Source organism: Oryx dammah, unplaced genomic scaffold (assembly GCF_014754425.2).
Source record: "Oryx dammah isolate SB20612 unplaced genomic scaffold, SCBI_Odam_1.1 HiC_scaffold_23, whole genome shotgun sequence".
In the NCBI taxonomy this organism is placed as follows: domain Eukaryota; kingdom Metazoa; phylum Chordata; class Mammalia; order Artiodactyla; family Bovidae; genus Oryx; species Oryx dammah.
Window position 1 is genome coordinate 57,771,887 of NW_024070207.1, and position 15,556 is coordinate 57,787,442.

Genomic DNA, 15,556 nt, shown 5'->3' on the forward strand with positions numbered 1-15,556 from the left:
AAGGAGTAAGCGTCTTTTAATTTCATGGGTGCAATCACCATCTGCAGTGATTTTGGAGCCACCAAAAATAAAGTCTGACACTGTTTCCACTGTTTCCCCATCTACTTCCCATGAAGTGATGGTCACTAGTACTGGCCAAACTTTTCTTTGGCATTTAAGGCCGTACTGCCTGTTCTATCCTCAGCTCTATTTCTCCACTTCGGAGGATCTAAACTGCTCAGAAGGGCAGGACCAGATCTGTGCAGGACCAGATCTGCGAGAGCTTGCTAAACCGGTTGGCGAGTGAATACTTGGTCCAGGAGGAGGCAGGATCAGGTCTGCTACGCGGAGAATGGACCAGAGGGAGATGAGATTGGTGGCGAGGCTGTTACCAGGTGCCCATGTCAGGTTGTGCACCTCGGTGTATAGGCTCATGCCAGGGAAAACGTCCCCGGAACCCACCCACAGTCCCAAGGCTACAGGGCAGGCGTTCCCGCTTTTCCACCCCCAGCCTTCTGGCCTCAGGTCGGCACGATGGCCCTGAAGGGGCTGCTCCAGAGGCGAGCCCTGCAGAGGCGGAGGAAGTGCTGGGCCCCAAGGGTCACCAGGCCCTGCGGCTTCCCTCTTTGCCCTCCGCCCTCGCCGTAGCTCCCGCCTCCGCTCAGGAAACCCGACCGCCTAAGGGCGGCCGAGCTTCAACCTGCCCCCTGGGCCGCAGGGCGCGGGAGGGGGGGCAGAGCGCGGGTCGGACGAGGCAGGAAGTAAAAGGCCCGCAAGGGGCCATGAAAGCCTCTGCCGGCTCCCGCCAGCCGGCACTGGGGCGCGGTCGAGGTAGTGCGCATGCTCCGCCGCTCGCCCCGCCCCGCCCTCCGAGCAGAGCCCGGCCCAGCCGCCGCCGGACCAATCAGAGCCTGGGAACGAAGCCGGCTCCAAGGGTGAATCTAAAGGGACTGACGCCGGGCGCGGAAGGTGGGGCGAGGCAGAAATTTGAGTCAATCAGAACACGGCCTCCCTTCCCCTCGCGGGCCCAGGAGCCGGCGGCGGCGCACAGGCCCGCGCAGGCGCGTTTTCCAATTCCCGACCCGCCCACTGGTCTCCGCTTACCCGGCCGCCTGTTGATCACGTGGCAGGCGCCAGCCAGAGAGAGACAGTAGCTCCAACCCTTGGTAGCGAATTATTCAGCGTAGCAGGAGAGCAATGTGCCATCTGCAGTAGCAGGGGCATAAGGTAGTGACAGCTAAGGAGTGTTGAGCTCCGCTGGGAGGTGGGCGGCCCAGGCAGCCCGCCCAGGGAGGAGGGGCAGCAAACAATGGTGCTGCAGTCGGAGGGAATGGTAGGGATGAAAGGTACTAGAGCAAATTTTAGGCTTCTATTCTGCATGAAATGACATGATGTTATTTGTCAAAACCCAGAGTGTACAACGCAGAAGGAAATGTAAACCCTGGACTAGAGTTGGACACGACTGAGCGACTTCACTTTCACGTTTCGCTTTCATGCATTGGAGAAGGAAATGACAACCCACTCCAGTGTTCTTGACTGGAGAATCCCAGGGGCGGCGGAACCTGGTGGGCTGCCGTCTATGGGGTCGCACAGAGTCGGACACGGCTGAAGCGACTTAGCAGCAGCAGTAGGACTATAGTTAATAATGTATCAGTATTGGGTCAAATGTAAGAATACAAAGTTATTAATAATGAAGTAATTACCCTCCAATTAAAAAGAAAAAAGGTCAAAATGTTATTAATAGTTGAAACTGGAGGGGTGAGGCGTGCATCTACGGAAACCCTGTACTATCTGCTCACCTCTGTGAATCTAAAACCGTTAGGAAGGAGATTCAAGGGGTATCACGGTGATCAAACGCACAGAATCGGTGGCTCTGTTAGTTTGCAGGGGAGGGAGGAATCAAGGACACTTGCCAGGGCTTGGGGAACTAGGGAGCTGGTTGGGCCACTATTGAGATGGTAGATAAGGTCAATGAGCAGCTGGACTCCCACATCTGGAGCCTGGCAGGGCAGCAGCACAGCAAGGCTCAGAAGGCTTCCAGAACTCCAGGGATTCATTCCCCAATCCCCCGAGACCCAAAGACGGCTCCAAGCCATCAGACCTCTCCAAAGCCCTGACAAAGCTCTTCCCTTCTAGGAGGGCTTGCAGGATGCACTGTGCCAAAAGGCTGTGAGGTCCACATCCAGAGAAACACAAGAGCCAGAGCAGGGCATCCACACATCACCCAAAAGGTGCACACTCGCACAGGTGAACTCCCCAAGGCCACTGGGTGAAGTTTATTGTGAAACCTCTTGCTATGAGGATGGGATGGGCAGGCCAGGACAGGGAGGGGAGCAGGTGCAGGTTCTAGGAAGCCGAGTCAGAGGCCTCTGAGCTGTCCTTAACGTCAGTGCTCTCTGTGGTCTCGCTGACTTCGCTTAGGTCCTTGCTGTCGCCACCACTGTCCTCCGCAACCAGGCCCTTTTCCTCACGACAGGCCTCCCCTGAGCTTGGAAGCGAGTTGCCCTTGCCTTCCATCTTGTTCTCGATGGAGCCCAGCACCACGTGCCTGCCCTTCTCCTTCAGCTCCAGGTGCCGCCTCAGCTGCCACCGGAAGCCCGGGAGAGGCGGGAGGAAGGAGAAAGGGCCTAAGTCTCTAGACCATGAGGGCCCGCTCCCACTGCCCATTTCTGGTCCCTTGTTGGGGGGGCAGGCAGGGCAGAAAACACAGGACTGCATTGGGAGACCCAGGGCTAGTCCCGGCAACCGCCCCCTCTGGGCCTGTTTCCTCTGCAGTGAAGTGGAGGTGTTCACACACCCTCACACGGCTGCTGTGGAGCCCTCTGAATGGCCCCGGCCCCCATGGAGCCTTGGGCAGAACCCTGTCTCCTCGGCCTTGGAGCCGGCTGCAGCCATCCCCAGCCCCACGCCTCAGCATGTCCAGACTGTCCTGTCACAGCTGCCTCTGGTCAGGATAGGCTTCTCCTCAGAAAATGGAGCCTTGGCCCAATGACAGCCTTCTTTAAAGCCCTGCCAAGGTCTGGCTCCCCACCTGTCAGCTGAGGTGGAGAGGACCAGGACATCTCCAACTCCCTCAGGCCACCCCACTCCGCCTGCTTGGGGCTGGTGGGCCTGGCACCACTGGACTCACCTCATCGGCCATCTGGGTGAGGTCCCGCTTCATGGCGTATGCATCTTCCCCATCAGCATAGTATTTGGGCTCCACTTCACTGATCCTGGGGGCGGGGGGGGGGGGCGCGGCGTGGAGAGGAGGAGGAGGAGGAGAAGAAACCGAGTTGGGGGCAATTCTCCTTCACCCTCTGGTGCCATCTGCCTGTGGGACGGGGTGTCAGTGCCCCTCAGAGGCCCTTTGGAGACATTTCCGACGTGGCGTTCTGTCTGCTTTCTCCGACAGTAAGCCGGACTCCCTCCCACCCTTGGCATTCTGCCACCCCCCCCATCTCTAACCTGGCTCCCAAGGATCTGTTTCTGTGGTTTCCTGGGAACTGCAGGCCCTGCATGTGGCAGTACCCTCCCCCTCCTTGCCCGGTTCCCTGTCATTTCCTGGGCATGCATGGCTGGCTGGCTCCCATGCCGAACAGTTGGAAACGGTGGGGGGTGGTGCTGTGGCCTCTGTTCTTGGTGTTCTTGGATGGCCCAGAAAGGCCCTGCCAGCCTTCAGACCCGGGAACTGTCAACCAGCAGGGGCGTCTGCATCCAGGTCAAAGATCCTCAGATGCCCAGCCTGTAGGTCCTTCCCTTCCTTAAGCAAGCTGAAGCTAAGGCTGTCTCAGTGGGCTCTCCACAAACAGCCCATCCCAGCAGCTTTCACAACGCCCTGGGCAGCTCCTGGCCAGGCTCTCTGTGTCCTGTGCTGGGCACACTGAGAGGACTGCTCTCACCCACTAGGACACTCAGGGCTCCAGACCCCTCTGCTGCACCCTTCCTGCGCCAATATGCTTAGGTTTACCCTTTCTTCTGGTTCTGCTGAGATGCTTCTAGGTGCCTGGTCACTCTCAGTCCTGTTCCTGTCCTGGGTCCTTGTCTCTACTTCTGAATCCCTTCACCATGATGCCCTTCACCTGGCCCCCACCAGCAACAGGTAGTCCTCTTCTGCCCAGCAAGAAACACTAAATGTCCTCTAGGCCCACAACACGTCTCAAACAGACGGTGGCAGGTGGGTGTCACTGTCTCCGAGTGGAGGCCAAAGCCTGTCCCTAGCTCCAGCTGCTGCCCACCCTCATGCCTAGAAGGTAGCTCAGCCCATCTCAGCCACCTGGGCAAGCCAGACCTGGGGACTGTCCCATTAGAAACATCTAGATTTACTTACTGAAAGTTGAGCGTGTTGGAATAGAGGTGCAGAGCTGCCCGGTTACTGTAGGGGAACAAGGCAGTGCTGAGCTCTACAGACCAGGCCAGACAGGGACACGTCCAGGCCCTGCCCATCCTCCCAGTCCCCCTCCCCACGAATCCCATCTCCCAGTCTTCTCCAAAAGCCAAGGCAGCCCAGGACCTGTATCAAGACAGTAGCCCCCACCCCCCTTCCTTTGACCCCGGCTTCCACCTCTTCCTGACATGCAGGGAGACATATTTGGCATTGAAGTTCTCGATCATGGCTCGGGAGGCCTGGTCCATCAGCTTTTGAGCCAGGCCAAGACGCCGGTGGGAACGCTTAACAGCCTAGGGGCAGAAAAGTGGGACCTCAGAGGCGGCTCCAATTAACTTCCACACCCACCAGAGCCTGGGGGGAGGTCCTACGCACCAGCGAGGTGATATGTCCATGGGGCACGTCGTCCGGGTCTTCTTCCCTAGATCAAGAAGAAAGAGAGGCTAGGAGCGAACCTCACAGTGCCCCCAGACCCAGGGTAGGGGAGAGAGTCAGGGCTCTCCAGACCCCAGACAGCAGACAAAAGACATGTGCAGTATCAATGGAACACTATTCAGTGCTAAAAAGAAGGGAGTTATCAAGCCAGGAAAAGACATGGAGGAAACTTCAATGCATATAACTGAGAGGCAGTCTGAAATGGCTACACTGTATGTTGAGGTACATATGCAGTCATGTCTGACTCTTTGCGACCCCATGGACAGTAGCCCGCCAGGCTCCTTTGTCCATGGAGATTCTCCAGGCAAGAGTACTGGAGCGGGTTGCCATTTCCTCCTCCAGGGAATCTTCCCCACCCAGGGATTGAACCTGTGTCTCTTGCACTGGCAGGCAGATTCTTTACCACTGAGCCACCTGGGAAGCCCACACACTGTATGATTCTAATCATGGGATGTTCTGGAAAAGGTAAAACTATGGAGACAGTAAAGAGATCAGTGGTTCCCTGGGGAGAGAGGAGGGATGAACAGGTGGAGTACGGAAAACTCAGAGGGCAGTAAGACTACTCTATGTGATACTATAGTAGTGGATACATGTTGTTATACATTTGTCCATATGACTCCAAGAATGAAACTTACTGTGAACTATGGATTTTAATAATGATGTAGCAATATTGTAACAGATGTACCAGGAGATATTAGTAAGAGAGGCAACCAGGGAAGACAGGGAAGGAGATATGTGAGAGGGGTGTGTATTTTGCACTCACATTTCCTCTAAAGCTCAAACTGAACTAAAGAACAGTCTATTCACTTCAAAAAGAAAAAAAAAAAAAAAAACCCAACCCAGGCAGCCTCCATCAGGCATATGCAAATGTTGGTGTCCCTCCTCCCCAACCAGCAGGTCAGGCACCAGTCTTGTCTCTCTGCCTCTGGTGACTCACATTTTGGCCAGGACGTACCCCACGATCTTCCCATTCTCATCCTCAGCGATGTACGAGAGCTGGAAGACAGGAGGAAAGAGGAGGCAGAAAACAAGTTTCTATCAGAGCTGGAGGAGCCCTTAGCGGACATCTGGCCCCACCGCCTGTCTCTCGCCCTGGTCATGATGGACAGCAGCCCAGGGTGGAGTTCAGTGACAGCTCCTGACCTCCAGGCAAGGTGGCCTTGTTTTCCCATGCCCCTTGTTCTTAACCAGGAAGAGGTGGGCAGACAGGTGGTAATTCTGCTCCAAGGTTGGCCCTGTTCATCTCCCATCTTCAGGCACCTCCTTTCCACCCCCAGCCACCCCAGATGAAGCCAACACCCAGGGCCTTCTTCACCCAGGCGCCCCCCTGGGACTCTTCATGGTCTCAGCCAACCCAGGGTGGGAATTCTCTGGCCTCCTTGACCCAGTCCCCAAATTCAACAGCCGCCCACCTGGGGCCAGGAGAGGCCATGGTAGAAATAGTATTTCATCTGGTAGTTCTCAGGCAGGCACAGGAGGTTGCAGTGTTGCATGTTCATTAGGTCCTCTGGCTGCGAGGGAGGAGGGCAGTGGAACGCGGTCAAGCCTGGGGCTGCACTAAGTAGGCCTCGGTTCTGTTGGAGCACTGCTCGCTGTCTACTCACCGGCCCCCCATCCCCACCCCCAGACCTGGGCGGGAGCTGGGACTATCTGTCTCTGCATAGTCCTGACCCAGGGCCGCCGGGCAAAAACTTGACTGTTCCAGGAACGGACGTGAGCGCCAGGAAGCTCCCCAACACCATCCCACAGAGCCCCGACATCCCCGAAAGAAGGGGTTCGCAGCCCCGGCTTTGAACCCCTGGCCTCATCTGTGGGGAGGGGCAACCCCACGCGAAAGTAGCCTTCACTGCTTTGTGCCGGGCGGCCGCAGGCGCTCCAGGCGGCCGGCCCTGGGGCTCGGCCGGGCCTCTCGGGAGCATGCGCACGCGGCCACTGGGCCTCGCTCCCACGCGGCGCGGACCGTCTCCGGCCCCGGCTCCTCACCCTCGCATTGCGGATGTTCATAACGGCGGCGGGACTCGCAGCTCCCAGCGGGTCGTGAACGCGCAGTCAGCTGCCGCCGTGCTTCAGAGCGACACCGGGGCTGCCAGGCCACGGCTAGGGCTGGAGCTAGGTCCGGGATCGCGGGGGCGGTGGCGGAAGAGGCGGCGCGCGCCTGGCCCGTCCACCGGACGGAAGTGGCGCACTGCCGGACCCACCCTCCTGGGTGCTCGGCTAATGCGCAGGGAGCTCCAAGGGCGGGGCGAGGTCTCTAGGCGGGGCGGGCCAATGGCTGGGCAAGCCCGGGCGCGGGGCGGGCCTCTTGGCAAGGTGGGAGGTTCCAGCGCTCCGGGTGGGTCACTGGCCGGGCGAGCAGGTGCCCTCCAGCCGAAGGCGGCGTGCGTTCCCCACCTCCCGCGACCCCACGGAAGCTCACACACACAGACAGTGTAACGGGCTTCATTTTATTCTGCACCTGGGCGGGCGGGACCAGCGGGCGGAGACCGGGCGCTGAGGGCCGAGGCTGGAGCGAGGCGGCTCAGCAGGTCGTTCAGCATCTCCTCGCACATGGCCAGGCACCGCGGCACGTGGAAGCAGCCTACGGGGAGAGGCGGGACAGCGGGTTGGGAGGGCTGGGGACAGCGAAGTGCCCTGAGCCCCTGAGGCCTCGCCCTGTCCCCCACTCACCTTTGAAAGGCCCCCCCTTGATAGTGAGGGCGACCTTCCCGTCTCGGTTTAAGTAGCCAAACCATTCCCCGTACTCTGGATCGCGAAACTGCAATAACAAGGCAGTGACAGGCAGCGCCGGCAGGTCATGTAACTTTGTAACAGATGATTCCCTTTGAGTTCCTGTTCTCTGCTTCATAGGCCTGTCTTCCAGTTGATGAGATTGTAGATATCTAGCACTGAACGGACTCCAGCCTTGCTTGTCACAGGTCCCTCTCCCTTGGAGCCCCTTGAAGCCTGACCCTGCCCAGCAGCTGTGTTGACCCATTCCAAATTCCTTTCTTTTCTCTTGCCCACAGTTCCTTGCAGATGCTCCAGGGTAGACTCCGGAGCCCTGGCCTAGACCCTTCTCTTTCCTCCCCAGATAGAGACCTGAGTGGAATCCCTTCTCAGAAGGACTGTGGAAGAAGTCAGTGACACTGAAGTCCACTATCAAAATGTCTTTTTAAATGTCGACCTGTGAATAGGTCTACTCCTCTTCATAGCAGGTAACACTAGTTCTATATCTATTCATTGTATCTTTCCAGTGACACTGCTCATGTCCTCACATTATTCAACTATTTGATCTGACATGGACAGATTGAACTGTTTCTGTGGATGTCTGAATTTCCTGTCTTCTGTTATGATGATCAGTGCATAATGACTGATCTGTTTATAAGTTTCCTGATTGTTTGATGGCCATCTCTCTTTCTTGACAATTTATTCCTTAAATTTCACTTTATGTAGTTAACACCAATGGCCTCGAACACAGGTTCTTTTGAATGCATTCAATATTAACATATATCACCCCGGGTCTTGTGACTGTTGTGTTTGGAAGTAATGATGAGTGTGTGCGATACTGGGAGATGCCCCTCAAACTACAATATAACGTGAACACATTTGGGATGTCTACTGGTGACGAAGTCAGACACTGCTAATACCACTGTGCTTTCATTCATGATGGAAGCGAATACTGGATTTCAGTTAGGGGTTAGCCTAAAGAAAGATAGAATTTTCTCCCAGGTCGCAAAACCCACAGACCACCAAGTAAGACCCCCTGTTGTAATCCCTCCTGTACTGGGGTTTACTGATGGAGAGAGTTGTGGCTTTCAAAACACATTGGGAATTTTCCTTCATTCAGGCTCAACCCCCAAGGTGCCTCTCAGCCATGGCTGGCACAGGTCATCACTCCACTCATTGCACTCGGGCCTCTAGTGGAGGGGGGTCCCTGGCTCCCTTCCTGCCTCACAACTGATTCTTGTCTCCTTTGCTGGGCCCTCCTATTCCCTCTTCTCTTTTCCTTCTGTCCTCAAAGCTCACCTTGCCTTGTGGCTCGCAGTATATATCACCTATATCCTTATGACACCCAAACACTTGTGGCCAGTCCAGACTCCTCCCACTCAACCAGACTCTGAGCCCTGTTCCTGTTGCATCTTCCACCCCGGGTCAGGCCCCCACTCACTGGCCAGGATGACAGCCACCGCGCCACCTCCCTGCCTTGGCCCGGGGCCCTATGGCCTCCCCTTTTGAAGCCCCGGCACCTGTGAACCCCAGAGTCAGGTTGACCCCTCTTTGCTGAGCATCCCTTCTAGCTTTTTTCCTTCCCATCAGCCCCGCCTGCAGCCCCCTGACTTTGCTGTATTTCCCAGAGCTCTCATCCCCATCTCCGTTTGCTTGTTTACTTGTTTATGGTCAGTCACTGCCAGCAAAATGTGAGCTCCAGTGGGGAAGGGGCTGCTCTGTTGACTCAACAGAAGGTACTGGGGCCGGGACCTCCATGTCTGCTGAGGGGCAAGCAGGGGATGTGCAAGAAGACTCGCCCTCCCCACCCAGTCTGCAGTCTCCACACCTTTGCTGAGACCAGGAAGCAGAACTTACCCGGTGGAAGGTGTACTCGGCCACCTGGTAGAAGATGCGCAGCAAGGCAGGGTCCCCAGTCTCACTGTAGCCCATGAGGAAGGCGATCATGGCTTCACTGTGTGGCCACCAGAGCTTCATGGCCCACTCCAGCTGGGAGCAGAGAGGAGGCATCTGGAAGCCTGTGTCCTACCCTCTACCACCCCTCTCAGAAGGAAGGTCACCCCCATCATTCAGGCCCTGGCTAAGACTCCATCTGGCCCAGGCACTTGGAGCTTCATTGTGACATGGACGTCTATGGAGGCCTTGACCGCCTGGCAGATTGGCACTAGCTTCTTGAGCCAGAAGGGCAGGGCTGGGCCAGGCTCCCCTTACGCCCTGGAATCCAAACCCTGGCTGTCTCATCGGTCTGTCTAGAGCCCCTTGGACAGTCAGCTCCTGCCAGTGGCCAACTCAGCCACCTTCTGTGGACCTCAGTGGGATCAAGGCATAATCACACAGGCGTAAGGGACCAAATCTGCCCCCACTGCTGATGGCTTAGAATCACCCAGCGAGCCTTTCCAAGACAGAGGGACATGTGTCTCCTTGTGTGCGTGAGCTTGAGGACCACTGGGGTCTCACTGGGCCCCCCCACTCTCTGAAATGGGTTGAGGACAGCCCTGGGCACATTCCCACCTGGGTGGGGCAGAGGCCATCAGCATCCTGGAAGTAGAAGAGGCCACCATGCTCAGGGTCCCATCCAGAGTGGAAAGGCAACAGTAGGAACTTGTCAATCACGTGGGCTTGAAGTTTGGCATCACCTCTCCGGATGGCATAACGGAGCAGGAACCAGCCAGCCTCCAGCGCGTGGCCTGGTGAGGGCTCAGGGTAAGGCAGGTAGCGCAGTCTCCCCCAGATAGGGGGCTCCAGCCCCCTGCGCTGTGTGCTGACTCCCTTCCTCTCTTGCCAGCAGTGGGGGCTGCTCTGAGCCGTGCCCCCCAGCGTGGCAGGCCCATCCCTGTTTCTCTGCCTGGTCCTCAGTACCCAGTGTGGAGGGAGGCAGGCAATCCCCACATCTGAAGCCCACCCCACCCCTCACCTGGGTTCTGGTGTCTCCCCAAGCAGCCTGAGAGTTCCTCACCATCCTCTGACACGTTCTCCAGCACAACCTGCCCACCCCTCTGCAGAGGGAGGTGCAGAAGGGGGTTCAGCACTCAGCAACCCCCTCCGTCCCCTCCCTCCTCATCTGCAGGCTTGGGTGGGCTGGCGGGAGTGGGCAAGGGGATTTTGAGGAGGAGCTGATTCACTCCCAAGGGTCTGGAACTTGCTTTGGGCCTGGGCCCCAGAAGACACTGAACGGGGAGGGGACTGAGATTGGGCCGACCTGGCTGTCCAGAGGCCTGGGAGGAAGCTGGGTCTGGGTTTCATGCTCCCTGATGGGCCTGGGTGCCTGTACCCCACCCTCCTGCCCTCACCCCAACCTGGCTCCCCGGGGGCCTCCCCCACCCTTTCCAAGGGTTCTGGGCCACACCTCCCTGTATCTCCCCATCTGTAAAATAGACCTCCAGCTCATGAGTGGGCGCCCCTGGTGGCTCAGATGGTAAAGAATCTGCCTGCAAAGCGCAGCAGACCTGGGTTCAATCCCTGGGTGGGGAAGATCCCCTGGAGGAGGGCATGGCAACCCACTCCAGTATTCTGGCCTGGGAGAATCCCCATGGACCAAGGAGCCTGGCGGGCTATAGTCCATAGGGTCACAAAGAATTGGAGATGACTGAGCTTGGGGGTGGGTGTGGGCCTGGGGGTGGGGAATGGGGGTTACTCTGTGCCCCAGCCCCCCAGGACTGGTCTGGCAGTCGGCATCTGCCTCCTGCCCCCACCTGCACGTGTTGTAGAATCCTCTGAGCGCACCAGTCCCCCAGCTCCGCAGAGATGCCTGCCAACTCCTCGTCTGCCTCCCCGAGCTGCTCCACCAGGTTGAGCAGCATCATGGGCACCGCCATGGACTCCGAGGCCGGGGCCCCAGGGAGCTGGGGCCGGCCCAGCCCGGAGGGGTCCTCCCGCACCCAGCTCACGATCTGATCCATCATCTCCATGGCTTCATTCTGGGAGTGGGGGGTGGTGAGGGGAGACCCAAGCTGAGGCTGCACCCCATCCAGTCTGGTCCACCCAGGTCCCTTGGGCTGAGCTCCTAGGACACTCCTGCCAAGGCCTGGCCCTGGGCTGGGTGCTAGGGCTCCCGGGCTGGGGGCTACAGACAGTGCCCAGGCAGTGAGGTCAGCTTTGAAAGATGAGGGGGGCCAGGGAGGAGCACCCTCCCAGCCAGGGCAGGGCTGGTCCCTCTGAGCAAGACCCTGCAGAGCCAGGATGGGCGAGGGCAGTTGATCCCCCAGGGTCCCCCACCTCTTGTTTGTTGAAAAGTGTTAGCCTCCTAGGCCTTTCCAAGTTCCAAGGAGCACATTTAATCAAATAAGTGAGGAAATGCAGAAACAAAGGAAAACAGATAAGCAAGACAAAACAATAAGTTTAGACTAAAGTCATCCCCAAGAGCCATAAATAAAATCCTGAGTTGTATCCTCTAGCTGTTTTGCACATAACTAAAACACCCACCATGGGGAAGAACTTAAGTACATGCTGCCCACTGGCACATAGAGCCCAGACCATTGGAACCAGAAAGTAGATCATGTAACTCCCTCCTAGTTATCTCACCACCAGCCAATCAGAAGAATGTTCCTAAGCCCTTCGACCTCCTCCTTGATTTTGCCCTAAACCCTTCTCTGAAAGGTGTTTTGAGTAGGACCTACCCTGTCCCTTTGGAATAAATGCTGCACTTTCCTTCCCCACCACCTGGTGTCAGTGGATTGCCTTCACCGCACATGGGCCCAAGTCTGGTTTGGTAACATCTCTGTGCCCATCCTAAAGAAAATCAGTCCTGAATATTCATTAGAAGGACTGATCCTGAAGCTGAAACTCCAGTACTTTTGGCCACCTGATGTGAAAATACCCTGATGCTGAGAAAGATTGAAGGCGGGAGGAGAGGGGGACGACACAGGAGGGGATGGTTGGATGGCATCACTGACTCGATGGACATGAGTTTGAGTAAACTCTGGAAGTTGGTGATGGACAGGGAGGCCTGGCGTGCTGCAGTCCATGGGGTTGCAAAGAGTTGGACACGACTGAGTGACTGAACTGAACTGAACGGTGCCCAGGGCCCCTGTGGGGGTTGTTGGGGGAGGGCCTCTGGGGGAGGGAGGACGCATAGTGACAATAACAGCAGTAACAGTGGGTGTGACTGGCAGCCCTGGGCCCTGCGGGCCCAGAGAAAGGACTGATAAGGACAGATCTGGCCCGCACCCAGGCACCAGGAGCCAGCGAAAGTGAGGGCACGGAGATGTACAGTGTGCCCATCCTCCCCCGCACCTGGTACCGCGCATCCCCAGTCACCCTCCACAGCTCGTTCATGGCCATAGTGTAAAAACACTCGCTGAAGATGGTCCGCTGCACCTTGACTGGGCGGCCGTCCCTGGTCAGCACAAAGGCACACTTCTTTGCAGGAGGTGCCACTTGGGCATAACGCAGCAAAAACTCGCCACCTGGTGGTCAGGAAGGTATCACGCTGGAAGGCGCGTTGGGGGTGCCCCAGCCGGCGCCTTCCTCCCCATCGGTGGGCACTCGGCGTCCTTGGGGGGCTTCCAGAGCCGGCTGGCAAGCAGGCAACTGGGAGCACCGCGCGGCTGCCGGGATCACCGGGAGTGGCCTCTGGGGAGACGGGGACTGGGAGGGGAAGGCACCTGCTTTAGCTGCATTCAAAAGCTCCGGGCGGCGGAAGCGCTCAAACTGGCGGTACAAGCGACAGTACATCCACACCTGGGTGGGGGGCGAGGGAGCGGAGGGGTCGTGGCTCAAGTGGGGGGCCGCCGTCCTGAGGGCCTTGGGAAGGAGGGCGGTGAGCCGCGATCCCTGCCCGGTGTGCGAACTCAGGCAGGACCCAGCGCGCCGGTTCCAGTCCTGGGCTCCCCGGGATACGCCTCGTCCATACCTGCCTCCCCTGCAGCCAGACGTACTTGAGGTCATCGTACACCCGCCCGTCGCGGCCAAGGCACGTGAAGAAGCCCCTGCGGGACACGCTGGCGTTAGCCGAGTTCGCGGTAGGGGGGGTGGTGAGGGGGGCTTGGGGCTGGGGGTGGTGCCCCACAGATGGCAGTTAGCCCAGAGTGAGGTGCAGGGGCTCCAGAGGAGAGAAAAACCCAGTCCAAGGCCCCCAGAAGGGCGAGGCGCGCACCCCTGCTCCTGGTCGTGGGAATGATCCAGCCAGAAAGCCACCACGCGATCCAGCTCGCACGCCACGCGCTCCTTCCAGGCCCGCAGCGTCTCTCGCTCCTTCTCCATGTCCTGTGGAGAGAGACTTGGAGACATGGCTCCCCCAGAGGCCGTCCCGTCTTCTCGGGTGCCCGTCCCGTCGGTGGACTCCCCGGAGCCGCAGGTCACCCCAGGCTCGAGTGGCCCCCTAGGGCTGCCTGACTCAGAGCCTCGGGAAGCGCCCCCCCACACCCCCCGGGGCAGATCCGCCCTCCTGACCAAAATGGGCCCCGGGACTGAACCCCCCGTCCCCGCCCCCCATCCTGGACGGCCTTCTCCAGGACAACACTGACCACCCCCGGCCCGCACCCCTGCCCGGGCCGCCGAGTACTGGCCTGCCACACTCGGAGACCCCGGCTCATCACTCCCTGTCTTCCAGGAAGCCACACGGAGCGGAGTGCTGTCGCGTGACTGTCACTCAGCTGACCCAGCCTAGCACCACCCACCTCTACCCCCCAGGTTCCGCCCGGCCCAGGGGCCGAGCCTGCAGCGGAGGCGGGGCTTGGCTGGCTCACGGTCTTGCCCACCCTCAGGCCACGCCCCCGGGCGGACCCCAGCCCCACCCCCGCAGGGAGGCTGAGGCCGCCGGAGCTCCGCTGCTGGGCGCCCTCCATTCAATGCCCTCCTGGTGGGAAGTGCTGGGTGAGTTGGCAGAACGTTCTGGGATTGGGATAGAAGCAGGGAAGAAAGAGGGAACTCAGGGCCGTCTTCCCTCCTCCAGCCACGTCTCCCCGCCTGAGAGGGGCCCCCCAGGGCAGGGCAGGGTAGGGCAGAGCATGAGCCCAGGTGTCCAGGAGAAGAAAAAGTGACAGTGAAGTCGCTTCTGACTCTTGGGGACCCCATGGACTGTAGCCCACCAGGGAATCTCCAGGCCAGAACACTGGAGTGGGTTGCCATTCCCTTCTCCAGGGTATCTTCCCAACCCAGGGATCAAACCCAGGTCTCCAGCATCGCAGGCAGACTCTTTACCATCTGAACCATCAGGGAAGTCCAAGAGAAGAGATAGCTGGAAATGGCTGAACGCTGAGGCTCTGCTGACCTGTGACACCACAGGGCGGGCAAGTCCTCTCTCTCTGGAATCCGCTCCACAGCCCCTGACCTCTTCACCCCAGAGATGCCACTAGACAGTCAGGTGGGAACCGTGCAAGTGAAGAGCAGGGTCCTCAGAGTCGGAGTTCTCCAGGTCTTCCAGTACCCAGTCTGCCTCTCTGGACTGTCAGATTATGTTGGGTGCTCCGAAGAAGGTGGGTCAAACTTCCTCCTCTTGCCCAGCCAATGGAAGAATTATGTGGAGGGACCGTTTCCGGGACCCTGAGCTCCCATAGGGGTTTGGGGAAGCTTGGGCTTCAGAGGGGGGGCGCCCTGTTTGCTGAAGATGTAACTGGGCCTCTGCCTCATCCGTACAGCCCAGGGACAGGAGCCTGGCACGCCGTGTGCTTGTCCTGACGAGACCGTGGGCGCCCTGCAGGTAAGTGCGCCCTGCGGCCACTGTGTGTCCCCCATATGACCTCATGCTTGGGGGGGTTTTCCCGGCTGGGGGCCCAGCTGGCTTGGTATCAGCCACCCAGCTGCAGATGCCTGTCATTATTCCTGGCGTGTCTCTTCCACCCAGCCTTCCCCTGCCTTCCTGTAACATGCCTAGCCAAGGATTAGCCTTGCTCCAGGGAAGGTTCTGAGGTTCCTGTCTCAGACATGGCCGTCGAGTCATGGGCCAACCCTGAGGTGAAAGCGGGTGGTGCTCCTCACCCCGTGACTTCTCTCCAGAGTCCCTCAGGTGGACTCTCCGCCCCACAGTTGGCCCACGTCCTCCCACCCCTGGACATTGCCCCCCCCTGCTGTAGCCTGAAGGACACGTGCCTCTGCCTCTGCCTGCCACCCCCCCACAGGCCCCCCAAAGGC

General features: G+C 58.7%; 2 protein-coding genes across 3 annotated transcripts; both read right to left on the reverse strand.

Annotated features, from left to right (window-relative positions):
- Positions 1-2,227: 2,227 nt before the first annotated feature.
- Positions 2,228-6,976, reverse strand: NAA10 (N-alpha-acetyltransferase 10, NatA catalytic subunit). Its single transcript, XM_040265580.1, has 8 exons — positions 6,764-6,976; positions 6,193-6,291; positions 5,718-5,776; positions 4,721-4,766; positions 4,523-4,638; positions 4,289-4,333; positions 3,110-3,194; positions 2,228-2,562 (listed from the first exon to the last, which is right to left on the reverse strand). The coding sequence occupies exons 1-8, from the start codon at positions 6,782-6,784 to the stop codon at positions 2,326-2,328; spliced, it is 708 nt and encodes a 235-aa protein (XP_040121514.1). The 5' UTR covers positions 6,785-6,976; the 3' UTR covers positions 2,228-2,325.
- Positions 6,977-7,203: 227 nt separating this feature from the next.
- LOC120881822 (renin binding protein) lies at positions 7,204-14,095 on the reverse strand. 2 transcript variants are annotated; one of them, XM_040265517.1, is made up of 11 exons: positions 13,993-14,095; positions 13,581-13,690; positions 13,338-13,413; positions 13,090-13,165; positions 12,719-12,891; positions 11,179-11,403; positions 10,401-10,482; positions 9,998-10,173; positions 9,344-9,475; positions 7,448-7,535; positions 7,204-7,358 (listed from the first exon to the last, which is right to left on the reverse strand). In XM_040265517.1, the coding sequence occupies exons 1-11, from the start codon at positions 14,017-14,019 to the stop codon at positions 7,225-7,227; spliced, it is 1,299 nt and encodes a 432-aa protein (XP_040121451.1). In that variant the 5' UTR covers positions 14,020-14,095; the 3' UTR covers positions 7,204-7,224. The 2 variants fall into 2 exon arrangements, with proteins under 2 accessions (XP_040121451.1, XP_040121452.1); XM_040265518.1 differs by lacking the exon at positions 13,993-14,095 and having other exon boundaries at positions 7,211-7,358; positions 13,581-13,833.
- Between the last annotated feature and the right edge of the window lie 1,461 nt (positions 14,096-15,556).

Coding starts and splice junctions, on each gene's coding strand:
- NAA10 (XM_040265580.1), bottom strand. CDS start 6,784: ATGAACATCCGCAATGCGAGG. Junction 5,777..6,192: donor ATGGCCTCTCCTGGCCCCAG/GTGGGCGGCTGT, acceptor CCTGTCTTCCAG/CTCTCGTACATCGCTGAGGA. Junction 3,195..4,288: donor TCCAACACGCTCAACTTTCA/GTAAGTAAATCT, acceptor CCCCGCCCCCAG/GATCAGTGAAGTGGAGCCCA.
- LOC120881822 (XM_040265517.1), bottom strand. CDS start 14,019: ATGAGCCGGGGTCTCCGAGTGTGGCAG. Junction 7,536..9,343: donor CCGAGTACACCTTCCACCGG/GTAAGTTCTGCT, acceptor TTGTTATTGCAG/TTTCGCGATCCAGAGTACGG. Junction 7,359..7,447: donor CAAGGGGGGGCCTTTCAAAG/GTGAGTGGGGGA, acceptor CTCTCCCCGTAG/GCTGCTTCCACGTGCCGCGG.